The sequence below is a fragment of the Pempheris klunzingeri genome, chromosome 17, assembly GCF_042242105.1.
Source record: "Pempheris klunzingeri isolate RE-2024b chromosome 17, fPemKlu1.hap1, whole genome shotgun sequence".
NCBI classification, from domain to species: Eukaryota; Metazoa; Chordata; class Actinopteri; order Acropomatiformes; family Pempheridae; genus Pempheris; species Pempheris klunzingeri.
The window spans coordinates 7,866,620-7,882,617 of NC_092028.1; the positions used below are offsets into that span (position 1 = coordinate 7,866,620).

Below are 15,998 nucleotides of genomic sequence, written 5' to 3' on the forward strand. Positions count from 1 at the left end.
TTAAGCAAGAGCGCTAATCAAGGGAAAACTAGCTAATGAGGTAGCCAAAGCTAACCTTAGCTAAAGCTAAAGCTAAATTTACCTCAGCAATTATCTGTTATTTGCAGAAATATCCTATATATATATATATATATATATATATATATATATATATATATATATATATATATATAATGAACTGACTTCTTAGTAATATAAGTTGGTCGTGCCATATAACTAAATAAGGTGGTAACTCAAAACTAGCTAAACTCCTGCTAAAGGTTAGCTAAACAGATCTCTGTAGCTGCCATCTTAGCTTGTGACTCCACTGGAATCCACACGCCACTTTTAACTTGATATGGCTTACTGTAATCGGGCACAGTTGCCCCCCAGTAGCACAGTTGCCCCCCAGGAACATGTTGCAGCCAGTTTCGCTGCTGCTGGCTTGGGCAACCTACCGGACCAATTTGAATACTTTTGGTCCTCTTAATCATTTTCTGCACCAAAATGTGCAAAAAAAACAGGGTCCAGGTTTGAAATGCCTCCTGACCCTATCTTTCTCCCCTTTCTCCTGTCATTGGAAAGTTTTCTCAGTTGATGGAAAGTAAATTCTAGAAGGGGTTTTCAGAAACATCAGCTAAACATCATTTAACTGATGCTTATTTCAGTTTAACACTTTATCTAGTATTTTTCCTTTTCGCATTAGTTTACATTTTCTGGACTAAAGTGGAGCGGTCTTCCATCTTCTCTGGGACTTTGCGGTCAGACGCTCTTCTGTTCTTGGAAAAGGGAGTTTGACTTTAATTGCAGCATTTCTCTGCTCTGCCGACCTTTATCCAAGTTTTCTCTCAGTCTTTTTCTCTCTGCCGGTGTTTTTCTTCTGTCAGAAGACAGAACTGTCTCTCTAAAAACTGTCCTCGTACTTCTCGACGTGTAACAGATTACCCTTCTACATTCAACCTCTGCTGCAGTCCTTCCTTTTCTCCGTGTGTGTGTGTGTGTGTGTGTGTGTGAGTGTGTGTGTGTGTGTGTGTTTTTTTTTTTCTTCTTTTTTTTTTCGGGGTTGGAGGAGGGGAGGTTTTGATTTGCGGTGCAGTCAGACGAGGGAGGTCGTCTTTCAGAGCAGATATGGAGGCTCCGTTGTTAAAAGAAAAACTCTTCTAACACTTGGAAACTTTCCTTATTGCTCGCTTCTGACCAACCTGGACGTCGTCTAGGAGGACATTTACTCTTTCCACCCCACGCTTTAGTTGGTGTTTTCTCTCTTTGCCTGCTTTCGAGGACACTCTACCTGTGAATGAAAAGGACTGCATTTTTTGGCTAAAAAGGACATGAAGCAGTGGATTACATCGTCCAGACCTGCTGTGAGTTGTGGTCAAGTTTAAAAGCATGCGTGTTCTGTTTCACCTCTGAAAGTAACTACATACTTTGACTGAGCAGATTAGCAGCCACCGCTGTATACGCTTGTTTCATCATCCTGCTTTTTAACTGCAGTCAAGAAGCTGGAGGACCTCGAATGTTTTTCTTGTCCTGGAGAGTCTCTTCCTCCTCTTATCTTCATTCCCACCTCCTTCATCTTTCTCTCCCTCTCTCCTTTGTGTACTTTGGAGAAGGAGGTGCTCAGGACCAAGAAGAAGAGGAGTGGATAATGATGCCACCATGTGCATTTCAACTTTCACCAAGAAAGCTTCATGGAAAGGATGATTCGAGAAACAACTGAGTTAAAGAACCTTGCTGACATCCATCAACCAAACTGTTGTTTTCTGGGGCAATAGCAGCCCTTTGTTTTGTTGACTCCGCCCTCTTCATGGACCCACTCTGAACCAATCAGAACCCTGCCAGCTAGCCATGGACTGCACGGCGGCTATTTTGAAAGCGTGCGCCCGCTCCCGAGCAAAGTGGTGTCGCCATGAGCGGTCCTCCGTGCGTCGCCCGTGGAGGCCAGCGGGCAGCTGCAGGTGCGGCGGGGGTGGCACGGCGGCGGGGGTCATAAGCCATGCCTCCTCCTTCCTGCGGCGCTTGCTGTTTTACGTCTGCTGTTGTCTGTCACGCGAGGAAAGCGCTGAGCTGTGCCGGGAATGGGTGGATCATCCTGGAGGAGGAAGAGGAAGAAGTGAGGATGAAGGTGAGAGTGAAGGACTGTGTCTCTCTCTCTCTCTCTCTCTCTCTCTCTCCCTCTGTCCTGATGCTCTTATTTCAGCAGGCAACCAGCTTCTACAAAGTTCAAAACTTACTACGTTAGAGTCAGTGTTTGGGGCTTTCTTTCATATTTTCTCTTGAAATTTTTATTTTAAATTTTCTGTCATAATCTAAGATGGTATGTAAAGATGGACGATGTGACAGCTCCCCAAAAGTGAAACCAAAACACCTCCATCGCCAACCGGTGACTGGCTGCAGTGGGCATAAACCCCACCCCCTCCATGTTAGCGGACAGATTATGGGCCAAACTAAAAAGTTTGCTATAAGTTACATAAGTTTTATGTAGTTATTTGATTCAGTATAAAGGAGGGGTGATGTCATGATTGACGTCTAATCCTAACCCACGATTGAGTCAATAGGTTTATAGGCAACGCCTGGATACCGCTGCTCCAGCCCAGATCACTGCTGCACAGACTCTGGCTCCAAATAATGTCATCAGCACAAGATGGCAGCACCCATATACTGGGATACCTTAGCTTCATTTTTGTACAGTGTGAAAAAAGTACTGTGCCTTTATATACAGTCTATGGTAAAATGGGTACAGTGATTTGATATTGCATTTTCATGGTCTATACACTAATATCCTGACTTTTAGGACTTTTTGGTGGGGGTCAACTTCTTATTTGACATCAGAGTCCAAACTGAAATGAGCAGTAGACTACCTTCAATGTCACCCAGCTTTTTAGATGGTGAATTCGTAGTCTGATTTGCGTGGCCTTCGTAGCCAAAAGAGATTCTCTGAGTGACAGGTTGCTTGATGTCGTTTGAAGTCAATGGCGGCGGACCCATAATTCCAGAGCCACGGATAAAGAAGGTGATGGTTTGTCTTGTCTAGTTGATACTGGTGACCTTGACACCAACAACCATCATTTTTCCTATAGGTGTTAATCCATCAGCGTACTGACATAGCAGAAACCCCATAGTCTGAGTCTGAGTGATAGCCTGTATACATCAACATGAGATGTAGCCTCAGCAAGCAACAGGGGGCGTCGTCACAGGGGGCCTTCACTAAAATATCACATAAATCTTCAACAGCTGTGAGCTCCCCACGGAAAACCAGATGGTGTCTGACAATCTTGCCTTTACTTTAATAACTCAATTCGTTTAAAGGAATACTTTGATAAAATGTGTCCTTTTAATGTCAAATACAGACACAAAAACTAAAGTTACACAACCATGTCCACCAAGCATGTCACACTATTGCGCCAGGAGGTCCTTGTCAATACATAATGTTTGGTGACAAATCTTGTCGGTAACTTTCAGTCATGATTTTCCAGCTACAAGACCAAAAGGCAAATGTTTACAATAGAATTCAGCAAAGGCGCATTAGGAAGGGGAGATGCTAAGTGACAAAGAAGAAACTAAGAAAGGAGGAAAAAGTAGTACAAGGAAGGAAGGGAGGAAGGGAGGAAGGAGTGACAGAAGGAATCGGAGGCTGCAGTATTTAACGAGACAGAAATGGAAAAGTCTGAGCTCTCTGTATCTGATCTTTCCATTTTATTTTTCTTCTTCTTAAAATGGCTCGCACACCCTGTCATTGACTGACCACATACACATGCATGTATGCGCGTGTATACACACACACTCTTCTCAGTGTGCTTTGTGTTTGGTTGGTTTGATTTTCTGTGTGTGTGTGTGTGTGTGTGTGTGTGTGTGTGTGTGTGTGTGTGTGTGTGCGTGCAATGCTTCTCTTCTCTTTGGTCCTGCAGTCAGCAATTTATAGCTGTGATTATAGACTGTCAGGGAGAGACAGAGAGTATGTGGCTTACAGTCTTGTGTGTGTGTGTGTCTACACTTGGCATATTTAGGTCATGATAGTGAGTATATTAACATGGAGATCAATGTCTGTTCCACACACAGTCTTCCTAATGGGCTTTGTGTTGGAGTTCATGCTTTTTTGTCATGTGCGTGCGTTTAAAGTTCTATTATGATTTGCTCTATTTTTATAATCTCCGCCGACTGGACCGATTTATATCTGTTTTCATCCTGATTGGACAGATTCAGTCTCACAGTGCGAGGAGGCAGGGTGCCAGGGAAACAGAGTAGGTGGACAGGGCCTATGTCTCTGTGAGGATAAAGGGAGGAACAGAGGTGGTCATCACCAAAGGACAGCAAATGTTGGCTTTTAACTTTCCAGGTGTCATTCTGTGTTTCCACCACTGCAAATTTAATTTACAAGAATCCATTTTGTATTTGACACACCATGCAACGAGGCTTTTGTGGACAGTTGCCGATTTTGAAGGAATACAGTAGTTCCTTACACTAGAGACCAAGTGTTAAATCGTCTCATGCCTAGACAATATACAGGAAGCTGTTGCAAACAGCTGGTTAGCTTAGCTTAGCATAAGAAGTGGAAACAGCTAGCCTTGCTCTGTCCAAAGGTAAAAGAATCTCTCGACTAGAACCTCTAATGTCACTTCTCACAACTTGTTTCCACTGCCCCCCAGTGGTAAAAAAAAAATAATTTGTTGCACAAAACGGGTATTTAGTGCAAATTGGTGTGGCATCAGTTTTAAAACTGCTCTCTCAAACTGTTGTGGTAGATTTGGAGGGCTAAGACAGATGAAAACCTTTATGTTTTTCTTCAGGTGAGGATGAGGAGTTAGGACCTCCACCCTCAGTAGATGAGGCGGCTGATGCTCTGATGACCAGGTTGGGTTTCCTGCTGGGGGAAAAGATAGTCTGTGGAGAACAAGGGTCCTCTTACCACGCCCAGGATGATGGACAGGTAACCAGCTCACACGCAGAGACACACTTATACACACATGGCTTTTGGTGTTTAGTGCAAAACCCAATCACACTTTTACCATTTATTTTCAAATCAAGTTTTATTTCATGACGTCATGCCTCCCTCAACATAACAAGCTCAACAACTGCTACTTAAAACAATAAAACCCTAAAACAGATTTGTCCAGAACACTCTTTTTACTGTATATACTCTAAGTTTCTGTCTTTCAAATGAAAGGACATTCTGTATCCAAATTAATGCATAAAAGCAATTATTGGAAAGAACACATATAAACCAAACATTGATTAGTAACTGACATGTAATAGAGGAAGAATGGAAATGTAACATAGATACATAAATGCATGCACACACAATACAAACAATACAAGGGAGTGTGGAAAGTTCTTTTTCTCTTCCCCACAGAGGATCTCTCCTTCCTCCAGTCTGGCCAGTAGTAGCACCTCCCCCTGTTCCACACTGCAGCCTCCTGCTGGAGGGGAGGGCAACAACAACAACAGGCACGCCTCCTCCAACCACGCCTCCGTCACGTCCCCCACCTCAACACTGGAGAGCAGAGACAGCGGCATCATAGGTGACATAGTGTAGACACGGCCTCTTCAGCTAGAGCCCCTTCCACTGCTTGTTCGTTAACCTTTTCGGTCTTTCATACTCCCTCTTTCAGCCACGCTGACCAGCTATTCTGCTGACTCGGCAGCCGAACGAGACGACAGCGCCAGGTATCCCGGTGATGGTTACCATGGCAGCAGCCTGAACCTCTGGCAGCAGGGGGGCCGGCCGGTGGTGGCCTCCACCTCCTCTTCCTGTATGACAGCGGCAGAAAGAGCGAATGACGGCTTCCTGTACAGGGTGGAGGACAACATGGCTGCGTCCACTTACAGCCTCAACAAGCTCCACCCAGACCGAGGGCCTGGCCCCGCCTGCTCCTCTGGTTCCACCCACTCCATCCCTCTCTACCTCATGCCGCGCCCCAATTCAGTTGCTGGTAAGATGGCTAATGGATGATGTGTGTGGGTGTGTGTGCATGTGTATGTGTCACTCAAACGGTTTCCAATCCTGCAGTACACTCCCACACACTGCCACACACTCCCACACACTCCCACACACACACACTTTCCTGTTAGGAAGGAAATACATCACTCTTTATCAACTATAGTCAGTTCACTTGTGATAGTGAGTAAACAAAGCCTTGTATTCTCACTGAGCAAAATTTTCATTATCAACAAGCAGCTATGGTGTTGTTAGTGCGGGATAACATAAGGCAACTTTATGAGTATTAAATCTTTTCAGGCTCAATGAGATGATGACTGCAAATGAAAAGTATGCCCACTGTAGCCGTTTTATTGGAAATAAATGTCTTTTAAAGCTGTTAAAGCTGCATCAGTCAATATTCTTATATTAACTATGGCAAAAGGCAATATGTGATGTGAAAGTGGTGACTCATTGTGACGGAACCACAGAGAGCTATCATCAAATTCTGCGGCTCCCCTCAAGCCCATTCAGCATTTTAGTGCCACTCAGCTAAATGTTTCGGTGTTGTCTAAAGCTGATAACACGTAAGTGATGTGTTCACAGCTTGTTTCTTTACTGTTTACAGTAAAAACTGTTTTACAGGTGGAAAGAAAGCTGGATTCAGCACATGGTTAGCCTATTGTAGCACTAAGACTGAAAGCAAGATCTGTGTCTTATTTGTTTAATCTGTCCACAAACAGAGGCGAAAAAATGAGGCGATAATGAGCTCCATGCAGTTTGTAACATGAAGCTACAAAACCACCGGTCTGAGAAGCAGAGAGAGCCCTCTGGACAGCATGTTCAGATCTCATCCTCCCTTTCCTCTTTTCCTCTCCCCGTGTCTCATAAAAACTAAAAAACCATGAGCGCTTGAGAAAGGAAGGAAGTGACATGTATGACGTTTGTCAAAGCGCACACACTTGCACACACACAGGATATAAGGCAGAGCCAGCACTGTGGTGTTGGAGGATTGTAAACTGGAGTAATGGGATCAAACTTTCGGTAGGTGTCCGTCTGTTTTTGTCGGGAGTTGGAACAACAGCAACATTTATCAGGCTTTGTAGCGGCTGTAGTGGAGGTAAAGACAATTCTACAAATCCTGCCCGTTCACTTATCTAACAATAGATAGGAAAAGGAAGACAAGGTTTGATTTTCTCTTTAACGTTTAACTTTTAAGCACGAGTGATCAACTTTTGAAACAGACCTTTCAGTGTGTCAGACCTGGGTTCGGTTTGTGGTTTTGTTCACTGTAGATATCAGATTGTTCTGTGTGTTCATGCAGTGGCTCCTACAGGTTGTGGATTCATTTATTGTGGTCAAGCCCTGAGCACTGTTGAGCAATAGGATCAACATTAAAACAACGTTGAATTCACAGGTCGTAAAGTTATGCACCATTTAGGAAAAATTATGCGTACCATGATGTTGCCAGGCAACTATTGGAGAATCAAGGAAGTGACTGCTGAGGGCCAGAAAATAGTCCCGCTCACAACCACAACGTGTTGGCTTTATATTGTAGTGCAGAATAAACAAACTGAATATATCGTGCTAATCACTGAACTTTAGGAGTGCCGGTAAATTCTTCTCTTTGGACTGAACCAGACTAGGTGATTCCCTCTGTTTCCAGTTCTAACCATCTCCTGGCTGTATATTACCGTAGCTACAGACATTAGAGTGGCATGGAGCTTCTCATCTGACCTTAACTGAAAGAACGTTAATAAAGCAATAGTGCAACATTTTGGGAAATACAATAGTACTGAGCTGTAGTCAGGACATGTTAGCCTAGCTTAGCATAAAGACTAGAGGCATACCGGGCTCTCATCAAAGTGAAAAAAGTAAGCTACACACACCACTAAAGCTTGCTTGTTAATATGCTGTGTCTCTTTTTAATTCCACAAATAATCAGTTACTTATCAAATATGCTACTTTATGTTATTTGATCCGAAGACTCAAATAACTGATACCTGTGTTAGTGGGCGTGTTCTAATTATATATATTTTATATATTTAATTATTTCAACTTTGTTCTTGAGGAATCATTTGGCTGGCCTGTGTCTAAATTCATAAGTACCCAGGAGCTTCGGTCACCATTGCCAGGGAGAAAAAGATATCAGCAGGTGCGAAAGCTGTAGCAAATTCACATTTTAGCATCCACATTTTACCCAGAACCTGAATCTAAATTGATTTAAACTGTTGAATTTATTGTCAAGCTTCCACAGTGCTTAGACTTTACCTTCCATTTGCCATCAGTACCAAAATGCCCCTTGAGTGAGTTGTAGCTGACGTCCCTCTTTGCGTTTCTTATGTGCAGCCTTGTACTTTTAGATATTTTCTTAAAACGTTGTTAATCTATGGTGCTGATGATTCAGTCATACTCCTTTTCCTCTAAAATAGCTCTGGTTATTAAAAAAGTTTCCACCAGTTGTTGAACCATTGTAATCAAGGATGGGTCATTAACGGAGAGTGTAAGTCAGCAAACAGATAACAGGTTTTTATTTTTATCCAAAAAACAAACTTGGACTAATTTGAAGATGAAGGCTCTCTTTCTGGAATCTGTGGAATATGACACATCCACTATTTTTTTATTGTTCCAGTTAGGAAACAGCTTTGCAGTCTGAGCCAATTTATTTTTGATCAAAATGTTCCAAACAGTTCAAAATTCCATTTGTGATTTGGAATGGAACCGCCTGGCTCCATGTTGGTGGAAAGAGGTCACAGAAAGGTTTCATGCTCCACCCAAATGCTGTCGTTGTAGAAAATGATCTTTCGTCTTCATTCTCTCCCTCTAGCCACTAGTTCTGCCCACCTTGAAGATCTTGCCTATCTGGATGAGCAGCAGAGACGTGTCCCTTCAAGGACATCTCTCAGAATGCCCAGACAGAATTCTGGGAATCGTAGTCAACAGGACCACAGAGGTAAAGGCAAACAAACACATGCACCCATGTACTTTCAAACACACATTCAGATAACTATTTTACTTCTCCTCCTCTTTTGCCCTGCAGTTCGTTTCACTCCCTCTCTCAACCTAAAGCCCCTCCACTTTGAGGTTCCCGGGCCCTCGTCCGATTGGCTGTTTACCGGCAGGGAGTGGCTCTTCCAGGAAGTGGACGCTTGTCTTCGCAGTGGTGACCCATCAACCAGTCGGGGGGTGGTGATTGTCGGCAACATGGGCTTTGGCAAAACAGCCATCATCAGCCGTCTGGTGGCACTCAGTTGTCATGGAAACCGCATGAGGCCAACCGCTGCTGGCAGCCAGACCATACCTAAACGTAAGAACGCTTGTGCTTTATTCACTAGTCTTGTTATTATGGGGGAGGTTGACACATGGTTCAAATATTATTATGTGTATTGTTGACAGCTACAAGTAAGCATATGAAGAAAATAAACAACTTAACATGGAAAATGAAGCAGTCTAGAGGATTTTGGGCTGCTTGTGACTTTGGGGGCAAATCTGCAAGAATAACTGCTAATGCATAAAATTAGGTCCAGAGACGAAAAGACGTCATAGTTCTAGACAGACAAAAAGGCTCAATGTCTTTTTAGAAATGTTTTATTATTTGCTTCATCTCATACAATATACTCTGTACTTGGTAGACGCTTGAAAGTAAATTGTTGGCAGGAGCCCATACCACATGCTTGCCAAAGGACCCCCACTGGGTTATTCCAGCCACAAAGACAGTCTTATTTATTCTGTAAGATACAGCTGAGTCATCATGCAGAACCCAATAAAATCAGCCAGACTCACAACACAGCCAACCACCAGAAAACCTATTAAATCATGTAGTGGAAAAAATGCATGAAAGCAGCAGAGATCAAGTTAAGGGTAAAGAAGGCCAAAGCCATGGAGAAAGAGGAAAATGGTTTCAGTCTTTGTATCTTAACTGAGGTTTGTTTTTCCCCCCCAACCCTCACTCCAGATGTAGAGGCTGTGTCTTTCTCCCACAATTCCCTGGGAAGAGGAGGAGCAGGAGATGAAGGAGGAGGAGGAGGAGGAAGCTGTCCAGGAACTCCAGAGATGAGGAGGAGGCAGGAGGAAGCACTGAGGAGGCTTGCAGGACAAGTAGGATTCCCACTTTACTTAATGTGGTTATACCGTATGGCACATCACATAATGGGCTACTCGAAAGCACTTATTCATTCAAAATAATGAAGTACATTAACTGAAGTACTGTACTGTATTTGTACTTGAGTATTTCCATATTGTGCTACTTTATACTTCATGCACTATATTTCAGATTGATGCCACTCAGCAGTCTTTACTGTAAATATGTACCTGCGCCCTATAGATGGTTAGCTTAAGTTAGCATAAAGAGGTCTACATCATCTCCAGGTTGCTAGGCAACCACCATCCTTGCACCCAGCCAAAAAATAGTTAGGTACATAATACCCCATAAAACCCACACTTTTTTGACACTATAACACTTTTTGAACTAGAACATGTTAATTAGTGGACTTTAGAGCTGCTGGATAAAACAATGCTAGCTGTTTAACCATGTCTTGTCTTTGTGCTAAGCTAAGCTATGCTAACTGGACACTGGCTCATGCCAAATGTTTACCATAAAGACATCAGTGGTATTAATCCTCTTATTTCAATTGTTGAAAGCACAATGAGAACAATGTTAAAAATATCTCAGACAAAAAGCTGGGGGACGGAAGCAATATTCCTGAAAAAGTTCCTAAAATATTGTCTGAGATTAAAGTGGTAAATTGATATGAAAAAATCACAAATCTACTAGAAAAAACTTGGATATTCTCAGAGATTATATAGTCATAAATTAGCAAGAAAAAACTCAGAAATTCTAAAGACTCAGAAAGACTAAAGTGGTACATTTACAAGAAAAAAAACATTTGGAAAAACAAAACTTATTGTTTTATCGTCAAGGAACCACATTGCTTCACTTTGGAAGGTCCCCACCCTGAACATGGCAATAATGAGGATATGGAGGTTAATGGCTTCACATGCCCATTCTGTATTTCATTTCTTTTACCTACAGTGTCTTGCAGTCTTGCATCAATCAACAAGTCATGCGAATACTTCTTCCTGTCTGTCTCTGCAGGTAGTCTCGTATCATTTCTGTCAAGCCGATAACTGTCACACCTGTCTGGTCCCGGAGTTCGTCCACAACATGGCGGCGATGCTGAGTGACGCCCCTCAGCTGTCGGCCTATCGGGAGCTACTTCACCGGTCGCCGCAGCTTCAGAGCATTCTTAGTCTACGCTCCTGCATCCAGGATCCGAGCTCCGCCCTTCAGAGAGGAATACTAGAACCGCTGGATGCTCTCTACAATGGTCTCTACACAGACTCTGCTGTGTTCTGTGAGCCTTTCATCTGTAAAGCCAGGAAACGTACTTAACCTGTTCTGTTCTACGTTCATTTTTTTCCAGAGAGGAAGTTGCACATGGAGGGGGCAGGGCTTATTATACTAATTGATGGGCTGAACGAGGCAGAGTTCCACCGGCCGGACTATGGCGACACACTGACTTCCTTCCTGTCCCGAAACGTCCAGAAATTTCCTTCCTGGTTGAAGGTTATCACCACTGTCAGGACCAGTCAGCAGGTATTCACACTCCAAGCTATTTCTAGTTGCTGTCAGTGTGTAAGCTAGTGATAGTGACTGCAGGTGGCTTTGGTGACAGTCAAAGCTGCTTCTTTAATCTTACTAAACGTGTTTCTCTGTCTTTTTCTGAATTAGGAAATCACAGCCTCTCTGCCTTTTCACCGAGTTTCTCTAGACAGGATGGAAGAGAACAGCGCCATAGACCAGGACCTGCAGGTAACATGCACACAGTCTGCCTGTAAGCCTGTCTGTCTGTCTTGTTGTCTGTCTCTACATATATGTCTGTCTTTTCTTTTTTCCTCAGGGTTACCTCATGCAGCGTATCCACAGCAGCCCTGAGATCCAGAGCAACGTGTCGCTGAGCAATGGCCGCCTTGACAACGCGGCACTGGCCAAGCTGATCAGCCACCTGAAGAGTCTGAGCAAGGGTTCATACCTCTACCTGAAACTGACCCTGGACCTGATAGAGGGAGGATACCTTGTCCTAAAGAGCTCCAGCTTTAAGGTGAGGAAGTGCTGGGGAAGGAGGGAAGAAAACAAATTTTGGTCATTATTTGATGGACTTGCAGTTGAAGTTGAGTCACTGAATGGGTTTGAAGTGTCAGTTGAAGTGTAAGCAAGTGTATTCGGTGAAAGGATTACACTGAAAGTTTTGGAGGTGATTTGTCAGCTTGTGAGAGTAGTTGAACTGAAAGTTGAAAAATAAGACCTGATTGACAGCTGACTGCGAGGTGAAAGCAACTATAATATAAGTCGATGTCTAAGCAATCAATTAAGCATTTAATATAATTTGACAAGAAAGCATTGATAGCAGTTGAACAGCCAGACTCCAGTAGATAAACTATTATTTAATGAGTAAGAAATGAAAGCAATTGAAACATCAGTTAAGTTGTAAATGACAAAACCTGAGTTCAAGTCGAAGCGTCGTTCACGTGTCAGTCGGTATATACGCAACTGCATCTGTTCAAATGTCAGCTGAAGAGTATAAATGAGTTGTTTTGTTAAATGTCAAGGAAGTGCTGAAAGCAGCAGACCCGCCTTTTGAAGAAGAAGAGACCCATCAGATGAGGTGTAGAGATGAAAGCAGATGAAGTGTCTGTTTTCATTAGAAGTGATAAAGCGGAAGCTCCCGAGAGGCTTAAAGTGATCGAAATGTCATTTGGCGATTAAGTGCTGAAAGCAGTTGAACTCCATACTGCGTGATTTTGCAAATCCAGCTGCCTGGCAAGGTAACAAGATTTGGGCAGATGTGGAGGAGGAGGAATCCCAGTGACTGAAGTCAGGCTGGTGTTAAATTGCTCCTTTGTTTTTAAGTCAAGTGTTGTCTCATGTGTGGCAGCTGTCTTTGATTATATGGAAGAAAATAATAAGTGTGTTGACACTCAGTCAGTTATTCAGTTATTTTGGTGATGCACTGTGATAAGGTTTGGGCCATGTTGCCCACCCATAGTTATTTGTCATTTAGATATGTATTCACTGAATGATTTGTCTGCTTACTTAGGCATATTCAGTGTGACATATAGTGAACAGAAGGACTTCACATGTGTTCATGTGTGTACAGGTGGTTCCTGTGAGTCTAGCAGAGGTCTACCTGCTGCAGCTCAACATGCGATTTCCCACCCAGTCATCTTTTCAGAGAGTTCTGCCACTGCTCAACGTTACTGTGGCGTCACTTCACCCACTGACCGATCAGCAGGTACGCGCCATCACTGTGTGTGTGTGTGTATACATTCATGTCCCACTCAGAATGAATTGCAACATCCTGAGCTTTACTACAAAACACTTGAAATGTGACTGTTCCTCTCCGGCAGCTTTTTGAGGTGGTGAATGCGGGCGCTCTGGCAGGAGGAATGCTGCACTGGCCGGAGTTTGCTCACCGTTTGGAGCAGCTCTCCTCTTTCCTGCTGCAGCGCAGCGACGGCAGCAGGATGCTGAACCACGCCTCCTTCAGGGAGTGGCTGGTGTGGAGAGAGGAGGGCCAGGACGACAGGTTCCTCTGCGACCCCAGGTATGCTGACGGACAGGTGGCGGGAACGTCAGAGTGAGAAAGAGAGAGGTTTTCAGTGAGCTGTATAATATTCCTCTGTCTGTCTGTCTGTCTGTCTCCAGGAGCGGTCACACTCTCCTGGCCTTCTGGCTCTGCAGACAGGACGGAAAGTTGAACCGACAGCAGACACTGGAGCTGGGACATCACATCCTGAAGGCTCACATCTACAAGGTTAGCTCACACACACAAAGTCTTCAAGTGGGTCAGCGTAGCTCGGTTTAGATGGGTGACCGGGATGAGGAGTTGGTTTGGTGCCATTTTATGCTAACGTTACTTGTTTTTATGCTAACATTACTTATTTTTAAGCTAACGTTACTTGTTTTTATGCTAGCGTTACTTGTTTTTATGCTAACATTACTTATTTTTAAGCTAACGTTACTTGTTTTTATGCTAGCGTTACTTGTTTTTATGCAAACATGACTTGTGTTTATGCTAATGTTACTTATTTTTATGCTAATGCTACATGTGTCATCTCCAGGGCCTGAGTAAGAAGCTTGGGGTTTCCTCCTCAGTTCTGCAGGGGCTGTGGCTGTCCTACAGTACGCAGAGCCTGAGCCCTGTTCTGTCATCGCTACGCAACCTCTACACCCCCAACATCAAGGTAGCACACTGCACACACACATCCACACACACTTGCTAATACAGGCAGACCGTAACTGGGCTCTCTACCTGTCCAGGTGAGCAGGTTGCTGATCATGGGTGGAGCTGACGTGGATTTTTGTAGTGATGTCCTCAACAACGCCCCCCTGCTGTGTGTTCACGCCCACCTGGGCCACAGTGATGCTGTGGCGCTGTTGCTTGACCATGGAGCTCAGGTGAAAATCTTTCTCTTCATAGCTTTTCAAGGTCTGTTGTATCACTGACATCACAGTATTTACAGTACCGGGCTTTATGGGACAATTATGCCAATTTGCTGCAAATGAACTTGTGATGTATGTGTTGGATCACTAGGTGGACGCTCAGTCACATGATGGCTTGACCGCACTGGGATTCGCTGCCTCAGCTGGACATCTAGACATTGCCACCATGCTGTGTCAGCACAGAGCTAAGGTAGCTGTCTGTCTACCTGTCTGCCCACCTGTCTGCCCATTAGATCCTCTTGCTCTCAAGATGTAAAGCCTCTATGTACAGGATTTGAAAACTTTGTACTCTGGTGCCATCCAGTGGTCATAGTAAGAATGACCTCTTTTGTCCACTGCTTATTTAAAGGCTTACTGGGATTTCATGTCAGGACTGTCTGAGTTTTTTTTGTCAAACAAATATATGGCATTGGAATAATCTCAAAGATGCAATCATATAAATTCTACAAATTAGTGCTTCAGCTCTATTTTAATTTTAACTTTAAGACGTCAGTGTGCTTCAAACTAAGTGCTTGTTGGATCAGCACGGTGAGTGAAACCTCCTTCCCTATACAGTTTTCCCATGTCAGAATGTTTTCTCCTTTTCTCAATCTCTATTGATATTGAAAGAGATGGTAACATTTTTTATCTCCTATATCTTGATAAATAAACAATAATACAATCTTAACACATAGTTTTGAAATACAGACCCATTTAAGACGCAACTCATTTACAAAAGATTTTCCCCCTTAAATCTTTAAAGATTAACTCCAGTATTTTTACAACTGGGGCTCACTTTTACAAGTTTTCGTTTTGAAATGACTAGAAGGTACAAAAGCCTTTTGAATTGGTACAGTGGATCTCCTCCACCGACAGCCGAAAACAGGCATCAAATATGCTTCAGTGGCTGTAATGTATTCCTATGGGGCAACTGCGTGCCAGCCTAGACCCTGTAAGACTCCTCCCCTACCACACACATGGCCCACCAGCCATTTCTACCACTGCTCACAGATAATTAATGCACCACCTTTTTTAACGCACACTTTTTGAAGAAGGGTTTCACTGACTGCTGGAAATATCTCCCGCTCACTGCCTACTTTCACTATGTAGTTCAGTGTTAACTCAGTGTTTCAGGTGAACAGGACACTTCCTCTAAGTCTCTGTTTCCCTGTGCACTCAGGTGGGTCATGTGGACAACTCAGGTCGGTGTGTGTTGGTGCACACAGCTCAGCGGGGCCACCTTGAGGTGCTGCGTTTCCTGCTAAAACGTGCAGACTGGAGCTGCACTTCCTGCTGCAGCCAGAGGGGGGTCACCAGGTGCCAGGCGGTACGGCAGGCTCTGATTGCAGCAGCCAGCATGGGCCATGCAGAGGTCAACTACACACACACACACACAGATCCACACACAGTTTCCAGATTCAGTAATGTAATATTCTGATATGTTTGCAATATTTTTGTCTTGTGTGAGGTTATAATGACTCTGTGTGTGTAGATGGTGTCATACCTCCTGGATCTTCCAGAGGAAGACGAGAACGAGGAGGAGAGACCTGAAATTAACACACCTGACAGTCTGTGGGGGGAGACAGGTACTGAAAAATCTGGAGACTGCATGAATACTACTCC

General features: G+C 43.7%; 1 protein-coding gene across 1 annotated transcript in view; it reads left to right on the forward strand.

The window, feature by feature from the left end:
• The window catches only part of tanc2a (tetratricopeptide repeat, ankyrin repeat and coiled-coil containing 2a), a 37,734-nt gene that overhangs the window by 15,550 nt on the left and 6,186 nt on the right, over positions 1 to 15,998 (forward strand). Inside the window, exons 4-21 of the mRNA XM_070847419.1 lie at positions 4,767 to 4,906; positions 5,330 to 5,498; positions 5,589 to 5,909; positions 8,721 to 8,846; positions 8,934 to 9,200; positions 9,849 to 9,991; positions 10,989 to 11,220; positions 11,317 to 11,489; positions 11,625 to 11,705; positions 11,794 to 11,994; positions 13,051 to 13,185; positions 13,301 to 13,497; positions 13,599 to 13,707; positions 14,015 to 14,137; positions 14,214 to 14,351; positions 14,488 to 14,586; positions 15,556 to 15,747; positions 15,868 to 15,961. Of these exons, the coding sequence (XP_070703520.1) occupies positions 4,767 to 4,906; positions 5,330 to 5,498; positions 5,589 to 5,909; positions 8,721 to 8,846; positions 8,934 to 9,200; positions 9,849 to 9,991; positions 10,989 to 11,220; positions 11,317 to 11,489; positions 11,625 to 11,705; positions 11,794 to 11,994; positions 13,051 to 13,185; positions 13,301 to 13,497; positions 13,599 to 13,707; positions 14,015 to 14,137; positions 14,214 to 14,351; positions 14,488 to 14,586; positions 15,556 to 15,747; positions 15,868 to 15,961 (2,940 nt within the window). The remainder of the gene's footprint in view (positions 1 to 4,766; positions 4,907 to 5,329; positions 5,499 to 5,588; positions 5,910 to 8,720; positions 8,847 to 8,933; positions 9,201 to 9,848; positions 9,992 to 10,988; positions 11,221 to 11,316; positions 11,490 to 11,624; positions 11,706 to 11,793; positions 11,995 to 13,050; positions 13,186 to 13,300; positions 13,498 to 13,598; positions 13,708 to 14,014; positions 14,138 to 14,213; positions 14,352 to 14,487; positions 14,587 to 15,555; positions 15,748 to 15,867; positions 15,962 to 15,998) is intronic.